The sequence below is a fragment of the Pituophis catenifer genome, unplaced genomic scaffold (assembly GCF_029215685.1).
Source record: "Pituophis catenifer annectens isolate HBS135680 unplaced genomic scaffold, rPitCat1.0.hap2 SCAF_8, whole genome shotgun sequence".
Lineage (NCBI taxonomy): Eukaryota > Metazoa > Chordata > Lepidosauria > Squamata > Colubridae > Pituophis > Pituophis catenifer.
The window spans coordinates 75,967,854-75,985,757 of NW_027256888.1; the positions used below are offsets into that span (position 1 = coordinate 75,967,854).

The window sequence follows — 17,904 nt, forward strand, 5'->3', positions numbered from 1 at the left end:
GGCCTATTGGTTCCATCAGCTCCATTGTGCTTAAATCCTTAAAATTGATGTTCCTTTCAACCTCCACTAGGACATCTCCAGTTCTTAAACAAAACCCCTTCTCTTTCAAATCTATTAATAATAAATTAAATTCCGTTTCAGTGTATCTACACGTGCACCACACAATATAATCATCTGTTGTTCTAACGTAAGGTGACCAGATTTTAACATTGGTAAAGAGGGACATTGTGGGCGTGGCTTATTTTGTGGGTGTGGCTAGCTGGTCATGTGACTGGGTGGGCGTGGCTAGCTGGTCATGTGACCAGGTGGCCATGGCTATGTCTATAGGGTAAGGTGAACAGATTTTAACATTGGTAAGAAGGACACCATTGTGGGTGTGGCTTATTGTGTGGGCGTGGCTTGGAGGCCATGTGACTGGGTGGGCGTGGCTACCTGGTCTTGTGACCGGGTGGCCATGGCTATGTGTATAGGGACTACTCAGAGGGCTGAAAAGTCATTTCTGACAGGTCCTCACACTTTTGACTGGTCCTCACACTTATGACCATCCTCACATTTATGCCCGTGCAGCATTCTTAACAACCATGTCACTCATTTCACAACTGCTTCTCTTCAACATGGTGACAAGATAGGGCAAAAATGTAAAATGTGAGGACAGTCGTAAGTTCGAGGACTGGTCAAAAGTGTGAGGACCAGTCAAAAATAACTTTTTCAGCCCTCTGAGTAGTCCATATGCATTAAAGGATTACAGCAATAGAGAGGGATGAAGGAATGGAAATTAGAGTAGGAGTGAGGGTAAGAGAGGGAGGAAGAGAGGAGGAGAAGGAGAAAGAAAGAGGAAGTAGGGAGGAGAAAAAGAGGGTGGGGGGAAGAGAAAGTAAGAAGGAAAGAAAAGAGAGAGGTGGTAGGTTTGAGGAGAAAGATTGCTGTACAATAAAAAAGATGAAAGGGAAGAAAGCCAACCCCAAGCAAATATAAAGATATTAAGATAAAGAATGAATTGTTAAACTTTAAAGAATAAAAGAGAACAAATATGAATAAATAGCAATAATTAGAAACACACATACAAACATACAATGTATTTTCTTTGAACAGAATATTTGGCTGGTTCACAAATTTAAACAGCGTTTAGTCATTTCAATTAAATTTACAATTTCTATATTTCCTTTTTGCCATATTTATTCCTCATCTATTTTTAAAAAAACCAATATTACCCTTCATCCTCATCTCTAATCTTAATCAAATTCAATTTTTCCCTTCTATTCTATATTATACCCCTTCCCATTGTCATCTATTTTTATATCCATCCTCACATTGTTTAATTATGTAATTATGTAATACAGTTGTTTAATACAAATTCAACATTTTAATATAAATCAATTAGTTATAAAACTATCTTTTTTGTATATTAATCAATATGAACATGAATATTCCAATTATTTCCATGCAATCCAATTTCTTACAAATCAATTAATTATATTTACCAATAATAATAAACCAAATAATTTCTCCCATATATTCCTCCGAACCACAACTTAACCATTTCTGCTTTCAACACAATATACAATTAATAGTATCTCAATTATTACAATTCCCTAGTTAAATACAGCTTTTTTTCCTTTGTGTTTTAAAATCTTGAACTCTCCTCCTAAATTTCCCATTGTTTGCAGTTTTTCACCTACCTTTTTTGGGGAGGAAAAATAAAAATAAAAATAAATCTCTCTCTGCCTCATTTTGTCACGCTGCACCAAAGACCCTGGTTTCGGTTTCGTTTCTGAAGCTTAGCTAGGGGAAAAAAAAACTGCTTTACACTGATTGCCTGTAGGGCGGCCCTTTGAAGCCCCGGGCAAGAGTTTAAACAGTTTTTTTTTCTTCTAGCCATCAGCTGGGGCTCAAGAAAAATCGGGACTTTTTTGAAACGCCGCAGGACGCGGGACAAATTGCTCAAAAGTGGGACTGTCCCGCCAAAAGCGGGACGTCTGGTCACCTTATTCTAACGTCATAAGCTCACTCAGTCCCAAGGTCGGGCAATTTGAATTATGCATTTTTATTGTAAATATTATAACATCTTCTTCCCACTCCAAAATATAGAGATGACCTTGTGATGACATAATGCACCATGATAACTGTTCTTTTCTAAATAGCTGTTTGTGATTTTCATATACATATATATATATATATATATATATATATATGTTTTTTTATATATATGTATATATATATATATATGTTTTTTTATATTTATATATATATTTTATATTTATATATATATCACTCTGACGATGTCAGTAGATGGCAGACGAAAGCTTAGTAAAATAAAATTTTAATTCTTTTAAAATTTTAAAATCTTAAGTTCCGGAGTTCGCAATATGTCTGCTTCTTTTTATACACACACACACACACACACACACACACACACACACACACACACACACAGAGTGTTTCCCCAAATTCATATTTTTTTGAATCCTGAAATAAGCGCTTGGCCTTATTGCCATGTGCTCAAAAGCCCGATTGGGCTTATTATCAGGGGATGTCTTATTTTGGGGGAAACAGGGTATATATATATATGTGTGTGTAGATAGATAGATAGATAGATAGATGATAGATAGATAGACAGACAGATAGATAGATAGATATAAACTGATTGATGATAAATAGATGACAGACAGGAAGGAAGGAAGGAAGGAAGGAAGGAAGGAAGGAAGGAAGGAAGGAAGGAAGGAAGGATATAGATCAACAGACTGATTGATTGATGATATAGAGATAGAGATGATAGAGATAGGTGATAAGACTGATTAATGATAGATAGATAGATAGATAGATAGATAGATAGATAGATAGATAGATGATAGATAGATAGATAGATAGATAGATAGATAGATAGATAGACAGACAGACAGACAGACAGATAGACAGATAGATAGAACTACAGTACCAGATCTGGGCTGCACAAATGCAGCTATCCCCCAGATGGCAGTAAAGAGTTCATTTTAACCTGTTTCCTGCCATCTAATGGTCATCTGTGTTTCTGCAACCCAGATCTTAAGCCGTGATCAAATTATAATTTTTTTGGCAGCAGCCAAGAAAGCTAATACAGTCCTTGATTGTATAAACAGAGGCATAGAATCAAAATCATGTCAAGAATTTATTTATTTAGCGTATGGCATGTGTTAGCCAGGGATCACCGAAGCGGCTGGCTGCCTCTGTGTTTTGGACGGTGTTATCTTACCCGCAAGAAGCCTGAATGCCAATAGGCAATCGGGGGAAGGCTCCTTTCCTGTCCCTACGCGGTTTATTAGTTCACGGGAATCGAACCGCCAAACTGTTGACCCAGGGGCAGGTTACAAAACCCGTCGCTACCGGTTCGCATGCGCAGAAGCGTCTGGGGGGGGGGCAGAGCCTCCCATCTCCGCCGCTACCAGTTCGCCCGATCTGGTATACAGCATCCAGTTTTGATCATCATGTTACATTACATGAAAAGATGTTGAGCCTTTGGAAAAAGCGCAGAGAAGAGCAACTAGGATGATTAAAGGTCTGAAGAATAAAATATATAAAGAATGGTTGCAGGATTTGGGTTTGGCTAGAGAAAAGAAGGACGGGGGGCGGGGGAACGGACACGATAGCAATATTCTAGTATTTGAGGAGGTACCACAAAGAGGAGGGCAGTCAACTTATTTTCCAAAGCACCAGCAGGCAAGACAAGAAGCAATGGATGGAAACTAATAAAGGAGAGGAGCAACCTTAAGTAATCATTTTAATTAGCAATTTTATGATGTTTGTGTGTCTATATTTTTCTTGACTGTACACCGCCTTGAGTCCTACGGGAGAAAGGCGGTATAGAAATATAATAAATAAATAAATAAATAAATAAATAAATAAACCTGGAACTAAGGAGAAACTTCCTGGCATTTAGAACAATTAATCCTAAGAATGGCTTGCCTTCAGAAGCTGTGGGTGCTTCTTCACTGGAGGTTTTTAAGAAGAGACAAGACAACCACTTGTCTCAAATTGTAGGGTCTCCTGCTCGAGAACGGGGTTGGACTAGAAGACCTTCAAGGCCCCTTCCAGCTCTATTGTGATTGATTGATTAAAGCCAAATGCTTATCTCTCTGGGTTATGGAGATAACCTTCAGGCTGCTGGGAAAGCCATTTATGCCTGTCCTGGTTAATCTGCTCTAAGCCACTTTTAGAGTTATCAGCTGCCAGAGGCCTGCAGGAAATAGCATCCTTCTTTTGATTACAGGTGATATTTAGCAGAGTCTGTTTCTTTTCTTTGATGGCAGCTTCACTGCAAATATTTAGCAACAAGGCTCTGTGCCTTTTCACTTTCAGAGCGCGCTCACAATCCCACCAATCGACGCTTGCCCTGGGGATTTCTATGATTTTTAGAAAGTAAATAATCAGAGCCACCGCTTCAAACGGAGGGTCTCAAAAAGCGGAGGATGGTGGACTTCATTAAATCCGGTCCAGGATTTCAGTCCTGGGATGCCAATAAACCGAGACCTACAATTTGCTTTGATCTGTTCTGCCAACTTCAACAAGGCGTTGCAGAGAGCTGAAGTTGCGTTCTCAAGCACACTTCCTGATTCTCCTGTGCAAACCCACATTTTTGGGGGAAGGGAGCAAGCAAGCAATTCCCAGAATGTCTGGAATGTGGAAATGCAACCAGGTTGCAGTAAGGTGAACCTGTTATCAGAACAAAACAGAACAACAGAGTTGAAAGGGACCTCGGAGGTCTTCCAGTCGAGTACAACCCCCAAGCAGAATACCCTATACCCATGATGGTGAAGCTATGACACACGTGCCACATCTGGCACGTGGAGCCATATATGTGGGCACGCAAGTGTTGGTCTACCTCAGCTCCAGGGTGCGTGGCCAGCTGATTTTCAGGCCTTTCGGGCCCACCGGGAGTCAGGAAATGGGCAGTTTCTGGCCTCTGGAGCTCCACAGGCCCCTAGAAAGCAAAAAAAACGGGCCTTCCTGTCCCACCAGAAGTCGGGAAACGGGCCATTTCCAGCCTCCGGAAGGCCTCCGGGGGATTGGGGAAGGCCGTTTTCGCCCTCCCCAGGCTCCAGAGGCTTTCTAGGAACGGGCCCACTGGGCTCACTGTGCCATCACATGCCAAAAGTCGGGGTCGCACAGGGGGGGGTCGCACGAGCATGCACGGGTGGCGGGGTGCATTGCATTATGGGTATGGGCACGCACGCACTCAACCCCCATGCTCCCTGCTGCTTTTGATACGCAATGGCAAAAAGGTTAGCCATCACTGCCCTATACTATTTCAGACAAATGGATATCCAGTCTCTTTTTGTCTCCTTAGTTCTAGGTTGCTTCTCTCCTTGATTAATTTCCATCCATTACTTCTAGTCTTGCCTTCTAGTGCTTTGGAGAATTGGCTGCCTCCACCCACCCCCCAACTTCTTTGTGGCAGCCCCTCATTATCTACAGACCAGTGGTGGGTTTCAAAAATTTTTACTACCGGTTCTGTGGGCATGGCTTGGTGGGCGTGGCAGGGGAAGGATACTGTAAAATCTCCATTCCTTCCTCACTCCAGGGGAAGGATACCACAAAATCCCCATTTCCTCCCAATCAGCTGGGACTTGGGAGGCAGAGACTAGATGGGGGCGGGGCCAGTCAGAATTTTTACTACCGGTTCTCTGAACTACTCAAAATATCCACTACCGGTTCTCCAGAACTGGTCAGAACCTGCTGAAACCCACCTCTGCTACAGACCTGATTATCGGTAGCGGAAATTTTGAGTAGTTCGGAGAACCTGTAGTAAAAATTCTGACTGGCCCCGCACCCCTTCTATTCTCTGCCTCCCAAGTCCCAGCTGATCGGGAGGAAATGGGGATTTTGCAGTAACCTTCCCTTGGAGTGGGGTGAGAATGGAGATTTTACAGTATCCTTCCCCTGCCACGCCTACGAAGCCATACCCACAGAACCGGTAGTAAAAAAAATTGAAACCCACCATTGGCTATAGGTAAAAAAATCAGAAAATGGTTGTATTAACAGAGCCAGGGAAAAAAACGAAATACCTAATTCATGTCTTCTTTTATTGTACAACAATGGTGTAAACCATTGGGACCAGTCTCTTGGTGTTTGCCCAAATCATTTCTGAGGATGTACTAACAATATTTCACCCAGGGGTGAAATGCTCCCAGTTCGGACTGGATCGCCTGATCCGGTAGCAATGGCAGTGGGAGTTCGGAGAACTGGAGCAAAAAATCCCTCGCCACCCCCATGCCCAGCTGAGCCGCGCAATCATCAGAGGCTTTTTGTTTTATTTTTAAAAGCATTTTTTCTACAACCTCTTCGGCCGAAAAAATGCTTTTAAAAGTAAAAAAAAAAGCCTCTGCTGATCAGGCAAGTCAGCTGGGATCGTCAGAGGCTTTTAAAAGCATTTTTTAACAACCTCTTTGGCCGAAGAGGTTGTAGAAAAAAATGGTTTTAAGTTAAAAAAAAAAAAAAGTTGGCCATGCCCACTCAGTCATATTACACCCCTCCCCACCAAGCCACGCCCACAGAACCGGTAGTAACAAATTTTACATTTCACCACTGGTTAAACCCCACTGCTTTTAAAGGCTCAAGAACAGCAACTGGTTAAGAAGTGGTCAACTTTACAGGGCTTAGAAAATAAAACCACAACTAATTTTGTTTTTTGCAAAAAAAAAAAAGAAAAAGAAAAAGAAAAGAAGAAGAGGTTACTGCTCCTAAGTTTTTAATATCTACCTCATCTATAAAATTTTAAGCAATGAAACTCCCGTTTCATACAAGGGAGTTTTACCCCTTTCACTTCTCAGTATCTGTTTACTATTAAAAGTACAGTTATTAAAAAAAAGCCCTGGCAATCCACTCTTTATTTTTCTTGGCCCTGTTTCAGTATCAAATAGAACCATTAGGGCTTAGTGCAGACTAGTCACTGAATGGGGCTGCTTGCATAAGATGCTGACTACGGTTAACTTAGTCATTGGTTTTTTTTTAGATTTATTTTAATCCCGCCTTTATTACTATATAAATAACTCAAGGCAGTGAACTCACCCAATACTCCTTCCTCCTATTATCCTCACAGCAACCACTCTACAAGGGTGTGTTGGGCTGAGAGAGTGTGATTGGCCCAAAGTCACCTTACTGGCTTTCATGCCGAAGGTGGGACTATAATTCACACCCTCCTGGTGATTTGCCCTAAGTCGCCTAGCTGACTTTCATGACTGAAGTGGGACTAGAACTCATTGTTTCCTGGTGACTGGCCCAAAGTCACCTAGGTGGCTTTCATGCCTAAAGTGGGACTAGAATTCACCAGCACCCAGTGGTTGGCCCAAAGTCACTCAGCTGGCTTTCATGACTAAATCAGGATTAGAACTCACTGTCACCAGGTGGTTGGCTCAAAGTTACCCAGCTGGCTTTCATGCCTAAGGCAGGACTAGAGCTCACTGTCACCAAGTGATTGGCTCAAAGTTACCCCGCTGGCTTTCATGCCTAAGGCAGGACTAGAACTCACTGTCACCAGGTGGTTGGCTCAAAGTTACCCAGATGGCTTTCATGCCTAAGGCAGGACTAGAACTCACTGTCACCAGGTGGTTGGCTCAAAGTTACCCAGTTGGCTTTCATGCCTAAGGCAGGACTAGAGCTCACTGTCACCAGGTGATTGGCTCAAAGTTACCCCGCTGGCTTTCATGCCTAAGGCAGGACTAGAACTCACTGTCACCAGGTGGTTGGCTCAAAGTTACCCAGCTGGCTTTCATGCCTAAGGCAGGACTAGAACTCACTGTCACCAGGTGGTTGGCTCAAAGTTACCCAGTTGGCTTTCATGCCTAAGGCAGGACTAGAGCTCACTGTCACCAGGTGGTTGGCGCAAAGTTACCCAGCTGGCTTTCATGCCTAAGGCAGGACTAGAACTCACTGTCACCAGGTGGTTGGCGCAAAGTTACCCAGCTGGCTTTCATGCCTAAGGCAGGACTAGAACTCACTGTCACCAGGTGGTTGGCTCAAAGTTACCCAGCTGGCTTTCATGCCTAAGGCAGGACTAGAACTCACTGTCACCAGGTGGTTGGCTCAAAGTTACCCAGCTGGCTTTCATGCCTAAAGCAGGACTAGAACTCACTGTCACCAGGTGGTTGGCTCAAAGTTACCCAGATGGCTTTCATGCCTAAGGCAGGACTAGAACTCACTGTCACCAAGTGGTTGGCTCAAAGTTACCCAGATGGCTTTCATGCCTAAGGCAGGACTAGAACTCACTGTCACCAGGTGGTTGGCTCAAAGTTACCCAGATGGCTTTCATGCCTAAGGCAGGACTAGAACTCACAGTCTCCAAGTTTCTAGACCAGACTGGTTCAGGGCAGCTTCCTAGCAAGCAACGCAGGAAGCCATAATCAGAAAGTACCCAAGTTTTAACTTATGTTGAAGTTACTGCATCTACAGTACTATCTATTACAGGTAAAACAGAATTATAGTCATAGAAGCTCACGACAGCCATGAGCTGACTGCTTAGCTCAGAGATATATGCCACAGATTTGTAGCATCAAGAAGTGGAAGGCACCCTGAAGGTCATCTAGTCCTATCCTGTGCTCAGCCAAGGATCTGCGGCTAAAGCATTTGGTCAGATGGCTCTCCAGCCTGGATTTGAAGATCTCTGATAAAGTGGAAGACATCACTTCAGAAACCAGCCTGTCCCCTCCACTTAAAATAGCATTTCCCATTAGGAAATTCTTCCTAATAGCTTAACTGGATTTAATTTCCTGCAGTTTCAACTCACTGGCTTTGTTCCTGTCTTCTGGGTGGATGGAGAACCTCTTAGTCTTAGCTTTTTATAAAAGTTTGTTTGAAGAATGATTGCATTTCGGATGAGCTTTTAACTCTGCTGCCTCTTGCTGGCAAATTCTCTCTGCAGGATCCCTGCACACACAACACACATAAATTCAGCCGGAAATAAGCTTTGTTATAATGAGTAGAGGTTTTAGAATGCCTGCATTTTAGATCCAGTTGTTAATGTGTAACTCCTTTGTAAATGTTTCTTGTAAATGTTTACTCATGGGAATCTTCCGTTTCCTCACCTCTCTCCAGCCTCCTTATGTTTTCTAAGTTTCCTGCTTATTTGGGAATAATTGAAGAAAAATAGGAAAATATTCTCCTGGTCTCAATTGTGGACGGAAGTAGAGGACTACCTGTGAAACTTAAAAGGTTGTGGTTATTTTTAAAACTTCCCTGAAGGCCCTCCTTTCTTTGAACTCTTGCCCAGCCTCACCCACAGTTTGACCTCACTCTGGGAATATCTGAAAAACAGATCAGGGAGATTTCAATCTTTTTTTAAAAAAGTTTCTGTCACAGGGAAGATACAGGTCGTCCTCAAGTTATGACCATAACTGAGCCCAAAATTTACGCTGCTAAGTGAAACATTTCTCAATTGAGTTTCTCCCATTTTACAACTTTTCTCGCCACGTTTGTTAAGCGAATCACTGCCATTCAGGGGTGGGTTGCTATCGGTTCCCCCCAGTTCGGACGAACTGGTAGCGGCGGTGGCCGGAAGCTCTGCCCACCCACCCAGACGTCATCAAAAACGCTCTGCACACGACGTGTGCTCCCAATAGCGAACCTGTAGCACCGGGATTTGAATCCCACTACTGCTGCCGTGTTAAATTAGGAACACGGTTGTTAAGTGAATGTGATTTCCCTGTTGACTTTTCTTGTCAAAAGGTCGCAAAAGGGGATCATGTGATCCTGGGGGAACACCACCACCGTCATAAATGTGAATCAGTTGTCAAGCATCCGAATGTCAATCATGTGACCCTAGGGATGCCGCCACGGTCATAGCTGTGAAAAACAGTCACAATTCTCTTTTTTTTAGACTACGTTGTTTCTGCGTGTCATAAAATATATGTGGGTATATGCATATTTTTTATTTATCTTGTCACGCTTATGCAGTGTATATTGGAGGTGGAGACCCTTTGAGAGCTGCATGCAAAGGAATTTCATTTTAACGGATGCCGATTAGTGTACATTCAAAGTCACAATAAAGTTAGTCTAAGTTCTATAATAGGTGGAGAGAGCAAGTCAGAAGAGACCTAACTCCCTAACTTCTAAGGCTATAAAAGAGAAACTGTGGGATTAGTACTTATTGACTTGCAAGATTGTGTCAATGTCGTATTAAAATAGTCCTCGACATACAACAGTTTGTTTAGTGGCCGTTCGAAGTTACAACGGGCCTGGTAGCTCAGCAGACTAAAAGCATTGTGATTAACACCAGCTGTCTGCAATTACTGTAAGTTCGAATCTCACCAGGCTCAAGGTTGACTCAGCCTTCCATCCTTTCTAAGGTAGGTTAAATGAGGACCCAGTTTGTGGGGGCAATAAGATGACTTTGTATAAATATACAAAAGGATGAAGGCTATTGCTGAGCACATTGTAAGCCGCCCTGAGTCTCCTGAGAAGGGCGGCATATAAATCATTTTTTTTAAAAAAAAGAGTCTTATGAATCATTTTTCACACTTATTATGACTGTTGCAGCACCCCCATGATCAAAAGTTAGAAGTTTAGAATAACAGAGTTGGAAGGGACCTTGGAGGTCTTCTAGTCCAACCCCCTGCCCTGGCAGGAAACCCTACACCACTTCAGACAAATGGTTGTCATCTTAAAAACTTCCAGTGTTGGAGCATTCACAACTTCTGGAGGCAAGTTGTTCCACTGATTTATTGTTCTGTCAGGAAATTTCTCCTTGGTTCTAAATTGCTTCTCTCCTGGATTAGTTTCCACCCATTGCTTCTTGTCCTGCCCTCAGGTGATTTGGAGAATAGTTGACTCCCTCTTCTTTGTGGCAGAGGAGATAGTGGAAGATTGCTATCATGTCACCCCTAGTCCTTCTTTTCATTAAATTAGACACACCCAGTTCCTGCAACCGTTCTTCATATGTTTTAGCCTCCAGTCCCCTAATCATCTTTGTTGCCCTTCTCTGCACTCTTTCTAGATTTCCCACAGCCTGATTAGGTGGCTCAGTGGCTAAGACACTGAGCTTGTCAATCAGAAAGGCTGGCTGTTCGAATCCCTAGTACAGATGTCCTGCATGAGTGGGGGTTGGACTAATGACCTCCAACTCTGTTACTCTTGTACATCTTTTTTACATTGCGGCGACCAAAACTGGATGTTATTAAAATTGGATGTTAGTTATTCGAAATCTACGTTCAGTGCCGTTTGAACACCCAATGGTCACTAAAACGAACTGTTGTGAGCAGGGGTGAAATCCAGCAGGTTCCGACAGGTTCTGGAGAACCGGTAGCGGAAATTTTGAGTAGTTCGAAGAACCAGCAAATGCCACCACTGACTGGCCCCAGAGTGGGGTGGGAATGGGGATTTTGCAGTATCCTTCCCCTGGAGTGGGGAGGGAATGGGGATTTTGCAATATCCTTCCCTCTGAAGTGGGGAGGGAATGGGGATTTTGCAGTATCCTTCCCCTGGAGTGGGAATGGGGATTTTGCAATATCCTTCCCTCTGGAGTGAGGTGGGAATGGGGATTTTGCAATATCCTTCCCTCTGGAGTGAGGTGGGAATGGGGATTTTGCAATATCCTTCCCTCTGGAGTGGGGAGGGAATGGGGATTTTGCAATATCCTTCTCTCTGGAGTGAGGTGGGAATGGGGATTTTGCAATATCCTTCCCTCTGGAGTGAGGTGGGAATGGGGATTTTGTAATATCCTTCCCTCTGGAGTGGGGAGGGAATGGGGATTTTGCAATATCCTTCCCCTGGAGTGGGGAGGGAATGGGGATTTTGCACTATCCTTCCCTCAGGAGTGGGGAGGGAATGGACATTTTGCAGTATCCTTCCCCTGCCACGCCCACCAAGCCCCACCCACAGAACCGGTAGTAAAAAAAAAAAATTGGATTTCACCCCTGGTTGTGAGTCGAGGACTCCCTGTACGTGCAAAACAAGCCGGGGGGGGGCGAGGAATTTAATTTAAAAAAAAAAAGCTCCCCCCCCAAAAAAGTGGCGGGAAAATCTTTATTTTTCCTCTCACGGGAGGGGGAAGTTGACTTTTTCCAACGACGGGAGCGGAGGCGGGGCTCCCAACGGCGGGGGGAAGGGGGCGGGGCGCCGAGGTGGGAAAAGGGGCGGAGCCCCGAAGCAGAGCAGGTGAAACCTACACCCGGGTTGAAGTTTTGCCTTCAGAAGCTCCGGGCGCTTTGCGGGAGGCGGACGCAGCCGGTTTCTGTTTCGGGAGCCTGGACGGGGCGGGCGTTGCCTGCCTGCCTGCCTGCGGGCGGGGATGGCTTGAAAAAAAGGCGAGCCGGAGCGGAGGTGAGCGGCGCGGCCGAGCCATGGCGCAGGAGCTGAGCCAAGCGGAGCTGCTGGACTTCCTCTGCCAAGCCGGGGGCCGAGTAGCCAACGCCGCCTTGCTGGGCCACTTCAAGCGCTTCTTGCGCGACCCTCAAGCGGCCCCAGCTCAGCTCCAGCACCGCCGCCACCTCTTCAAGGGCTTCGTCAACTCCGTGGCCACCGTCAGCCAGGACGGGCCCGGCGCCGCCACCTACGTCGTGCTCAAGAAACGGTACCGGGACCTCATCGGGGAGGTGGAGCCCAGACCACCGCCGCCTCCGCCGCAGCTCCAGCAAGCCAGGTGCGATCGCTCGGGGAAATCTCCCCAACCGCGGAGGGAAGCCGAGGACGGCGGACGGTTCTCGGATGGGGAAATCGCGGCGGGCCGGAGGAAAACCGCCTCACCTGGAGGAGTCGGATCTCGGCCTCCGCCGCCTGCCAGCCCCCATGTGGGCTGCCTGGGGAGAGAGAAGAAGGGTCCCCGGCGATCCCTGGCTGAGCCAGCCGCCCTGGATTTGCAAGAAAAGGCGCCGCCGTCGAACGGCCTCAGTTTACCCGTCGGAGAAATGGGCCCGCTTCCAAACGCCGCCAGTGTCCACCAAAGGATTCGGGATTGGATCGTGACCCATCACCAGGCTTCTCCCGAGCCGCCCTTCCAACCTCTGGAAGCCTGCCCGGTCCCAGCTTGGTCTCAAAGCTCAAACCGGAGCTCCTGCCGTCCTTGTGGGTCCTTGGATTTGGGATTTGGATCCGAGTCGTCGGAGAGCTGGCGGGATCCTCTGGTGGTGCCCGTCTTCCGCAGCATCCGATGCCGGCTTTCCTTGCAGGATTTGGAAGATCACTTGGAGCAGGAGAGCTCGGTCAGCGAAGAGGGAAGCAGCAGCGCCAGCAGGGACAGCGGTTCCCATCCGAGGGAAGGGGAAGCGGGCAGGACGAAGGGCTGCATCCGAAACACAGCTGGGCGCGAGGGACTTGGGGACGCCCCTCACGGCAATGGCCCGGGGGTGATGGTGATGCCCCTTGTCCAAGACTCCAAGCCCCCTCCTCACGTTGCTTTGCTGCACCGGATTGTTGGCAGGGCGGGCACCATGGGCAAAGCAGAAGGCAGGGATCTGTTGAAGCCGAAGGCGAGAAAAATGGGCAGACCGCTCTCCCCAAATCTGGATGCCCCCTTAAGCCCCCGGTTGGTACCCAGACAAAGACTCGTGGCAAATGCCCCGTTTGTGGAAAAGCTGGCCTCTAACCCAGATGGGCCTGCTGAGCACAGGTCTTCCTTGGTCCCCTTGGAAGGCCGAGAACACACCTGGCTGGTGAAAATTGCCACAGGGTCCTGGATGCAGGTCCGGGCGTTGCTCCAAGAAGACCCTCACCTGGTGCTCCACAGGGACTTCGTCTCTGGCTTCACGGTGCTTCATTGGCTGGCCAAACACGGGAATGTCCAGGTGCTGGAGGACTTTGTCACCGGCGCTCAGGAGGCTGGGATTGTCCTGGATGTCAATGTCCGGTCAGGTTGTGGCTACACTCCGTTGCACCTGGCGGCCATCCACAGTCACCCCCTGATCATGAAAATCCTGGTGCAAAAGCTACAGTGCCGGACGCAGATCCGGGACAGCAGCGGCAAGAAAGCGTGGCAGTACTTAAATGCCAACGCCTCGGGAGAAATATGGCAGCTTTTGGGGGGCCCACGAGGCAGGACCATCTTCCCAACTCATCCCATCGTCAGACCGTCCACCGTCTCTTCTTCCTCAACCTCCCTAGCTAGGAAAGTGAGCAGAAAGCCTTCCCTGGCAAACTACTTGAAACCTCAACATATGAAACGGAAAAAGGGGTGTAAGTGCTCCGTTTTACAGGAGATTGAGGAATACAGTGATTAACAAATGGGGTTGGGACCAAGACAAAAAAAGTGGGGATTTTGATGTTCCAGGAAGACATCTTCCAAAAGATGTCTGTTTTTTTGAGCTCACGTTTGGGGAGAAACTGCATGAAAAACGGCACTTTATTCCATATTTGGATTTTAATTTTAACTGGGATGGGGAGAATTGCTTAAGGCACCCCATGCAGAAACTTGGGGTTTGAGTCCGTCTGTTTCGTGTCCGTTGCCACTGCACTTTAGCTCTTTTTTTCCCTTGCAAAAACAAGTGGGTGAGAGGAACAGCAGCCTCTCTTGAAGGGTGGGTGGGAGGGAGAAATGATGATCAAATTTTAAATCCGTGTCAGCCTCGGAGCACGGGAGAGTCTTTTTACAAGGACCTTTCAGCTGGGTGTTTTGGAGAACGGGAGGAGGGCCAGTTATCCTTGAAACTACAACAGTCAGTATTGAAAATGCCATAATATGAAACTCGGAATCAAAGAGAAGGGTGTCATTTGCACTGTTCTCTCACCAGCTGTGATGAATTTTTTTTTTTAACCGTTTGCCTTGGGGGACGTATTAGGGAGACGGGCGGGCTGGAATGTCTTAATTAGGTTGGTTAACCTCATTGCAAAGAGTTTTAAACCTTCAAAGGAAAAAAAACCCAGAGGTTAAAAGAGACAATGAAGCCCAACCCATTTGGGAACTAAAAAGTGACCAAGAGAAACTTGATTGTATTTTATTACTTTGTTAAGGCCTGTTAATAAACCTTATTGCTGCTTACATATTATATTTTTGCATCATTGTGTTTACCTTAGAGGTACTTCCTTAAAATTAGCCTGAAAGGGAGACTTTGCATATGTTTCGAAGGATGGAGTAGACCAGAGGTCTTCAAACTTGGCAGCTTTTAAGACTTGTGGACTTCAACTCCCAGAATGCTATGCTGGCTGGAGAATTCTGGGAGTTGAAGTCCACAAGTCTTAAAGCCGCCAAGTTTGAAGACCTCTGGAGTAGACTCTAGAAAGGAGTTCAGTGGGTGGTTCCACCATGGCTTCCCAGCACTGAATGCACCCCTTTATAGAAAGAACTTGTGGAAGCTTTTTTTGTAGTGGCACCTTCTGAATGCTGGATCCTATGTAGAGACAGATATTTCTCTCTCTGGGCACAATGAGAATATATCTGCCGAACAAAACTCCGCATTGGCAACAGGAAAGGCATCCGGCCAGTAAACACTCAACTCCATTCAGTTGCCCAGTCTCCACCCTGCAAGGGATTATGGGGTCATTAAAAGATGATGATGATGATGACCTTGTGAATGCTGGACAGTAGCTGCCCCACGGAGTGATGCTTTCACTGGAGAACATTTAGGGAAGAGATATAATTCAAATTATAAGATTTGCAGGTGAAGGTCCTGGTTTAGGTAGGATCTTGATTTAGCATATATGAATTCAGTCATTGTGGTTTGCAATGATTTAGGGTTTACCCTGTCTTACCAAGACAGTTTGTGGTCTGATAGATGACGAACCTTACAACAGTAGTACAGCTGGTCCTTGACTTACAACAGTTCGTTTTAGTGATTGCTCGAACTTACAACGGCACTAAAAAAAGTGACTTGAGACCACTTCTCACACTTAACGACTACTGTAACGTCCCCATGGTCACGTGATCAAAACTGACAACTGACTCGTATTTATGACGGTTGCAGTGTCCTGAGGTCACATGGTCACTTTGGTCCCTTTCTGACAAGCAAGGTCAACGGGGGAAGCCAGATTCACTTAACGACTCTTCAGTGATTCATTGAACAACTTTGGCAAGAAAGGTCGTAAAACGGAGGAAAACTCACTTGACAAATGTGGCACTTTGGGGCTCCGTTGTGGTCGTAAGTCGAGGACTACCTGTACACATTGCCTACCTGAGTTCAAAATAAACCATCACGGTTCTTCCAGAATTGCAGCCTGCCAGGTCAACGTGATTTGAATGGGGGAAAGGGTGAAGAGAGAACAGTTCTCTAATACAGTTCTGTGCTATCCATGTAATTTGGTTCTGTTTGCAGCTGAGATGGGTATTCCCGGTACAATATTTAATATTTTTAGCCTGTTCCAAGAAACAGAAAGGAAACACATACTAGAAACAGTTCCATTTCGCTTTCTTCTGAAGGTGGTTCCCCTGTGTTGGTTAGCCTTGTAACTAAAACAATACGATTGTATCTTTTAATCATTTTTAGCCCTTTTATGGCACTGTTGGATTCAGCCCTTCTACTGAAGCAAAATACAGGTGTGGTTTTTTTTTTTTTTTGGTGGGGTCCTTGGTGTTCTCAGAGCTTGATTGCTTTCTTACAGACTTTTCATTACCCAACTAGCTAACGTCATTAGTGCTAGCCACTTGTATGTCTATGGAGATTCTCAGTCATCCAGGTCATGGTTGTCCCAGAGGTGTTGTTTCGAAGGGCAACTGGACTTCCTTTTTTTCTTGAAGACGTTGGTTCAGACAGAACTGGAGAAGCTTCTTGGATGAGAAACGAAACATCTTGAAGGAAAAACAAAGTCCAGTTGCCTTTTGAAAAAGCACCTTTAGGATAGTCCAGGGGTCTGCAACCTTAAATACTCAAAAGAGCCATTTGAACCCGGTTCCCACAGAAAAGAAAACACCGGGAGCCACAAATCCTGAGTGGGTGTGGCCAACTCAATGTCACTCACTTCCACCAGTCACATGACCCCCCCCAGCCACGCCTACCCAGCCGGTCATTAGGGCAAAGAACCAGTTGTTAAAAAACACCGGGAACCACAAAATCCTTTTGGCATCTCTCTCTCTCTCTCCTCTCCCTCCCTCTCTCCCCCCTCTCTCCCTCTCTCTCTGTATCTCTCTATGTCTCTCTCTCTCCCCTCCTCCCTGTATCTCTCTGTCTCTGCCCTGGCCACTTCTCCCATCCCCCACTGTCGCCCTTACCTTCTCAGGCCAGGCGAGGAGTAACTGGGAGCGGAGGGCGAGGGGCAGGGCCAGCCAGTGGTGGGATCACCTGACAGGGAGCCACAGCAGAGGGCTCAAAGGCCGCAGGTTGCTGACCCCTGGGATAGCCACATATATAAACGGAGCATACCCTATTCCCTTCCTGCATGATGATATTATCTAGTTGGGTAATGAAATGTCCACAAGAAAACATCCAAGCTCAGAGAGCACCAAAACTCCCGTACAGGTAGTCCTCCTTGACTTACAACAGTTCATTTAGTGACTGTTTGAAGTCACAACGCCAAAAAAGTGACTTACGACCATTTTTCACACTTAACGACCTTTGCAGCATCCCCATGGTCATGTGATTTACATTTGGAGGCTTGATAACCGGTTCATAGTTATGACGGTTGCCGTATCCCGGGGTCATGTGATCATCTTTTGCGACCTTCTGACAAGCAAAGGGAAGCCAGATTCACTTAACTGCATTACTAATTTTAACAACTGCAGTGATTCACTTAGCAAAGTGAGCCCACTTGGAGAAGGGCGGGATATAAATTGAATAAATAAATAAAATAAATAAATAAATGTGGCAAGGAAAGTCGTAAAATGGGGCAAAACTCACTTAACAAATTTCTCACTTAGCAACTAAATCCTGGGCTTAATTGTGGTCCAAAATCGAGGACTACCTGTAGTTCAATCTTGAGTTACAAATATTCTCCTCTTATCGGTAGAGTTTCTTTGGTTTTTGGTACCGTGCTGGGCGAAACCCAGCTGCTTTATGAATTGGCATGTGGTACGCCTTA

The 17,904-nt window shown here is 45.8% G+C and overlaps 1 protein-coding gene across 1 annotated transcript; it reads left to right on the forward strand.

Moving 5' to 3' along the window:
- Positions 1-12,305: 12,305 nt before the first annotated feature.
- SOWAHB (sosondowah ankyrin repeat domain family member B) lies at positions 12,306-14,177 on the forward strand. Its single transcript, XM_070949042.1, has one exon. It carries the CDS (start codon positions 12,306-12,308, stop codon positions 14,175-14,177), a length of 1,872 nt encoding a protein of 623 aa, XP_070805143.1.
- The last annotated feature ends 3,727 nt before the right edge of the window (positions 14,178-17,904 follow it).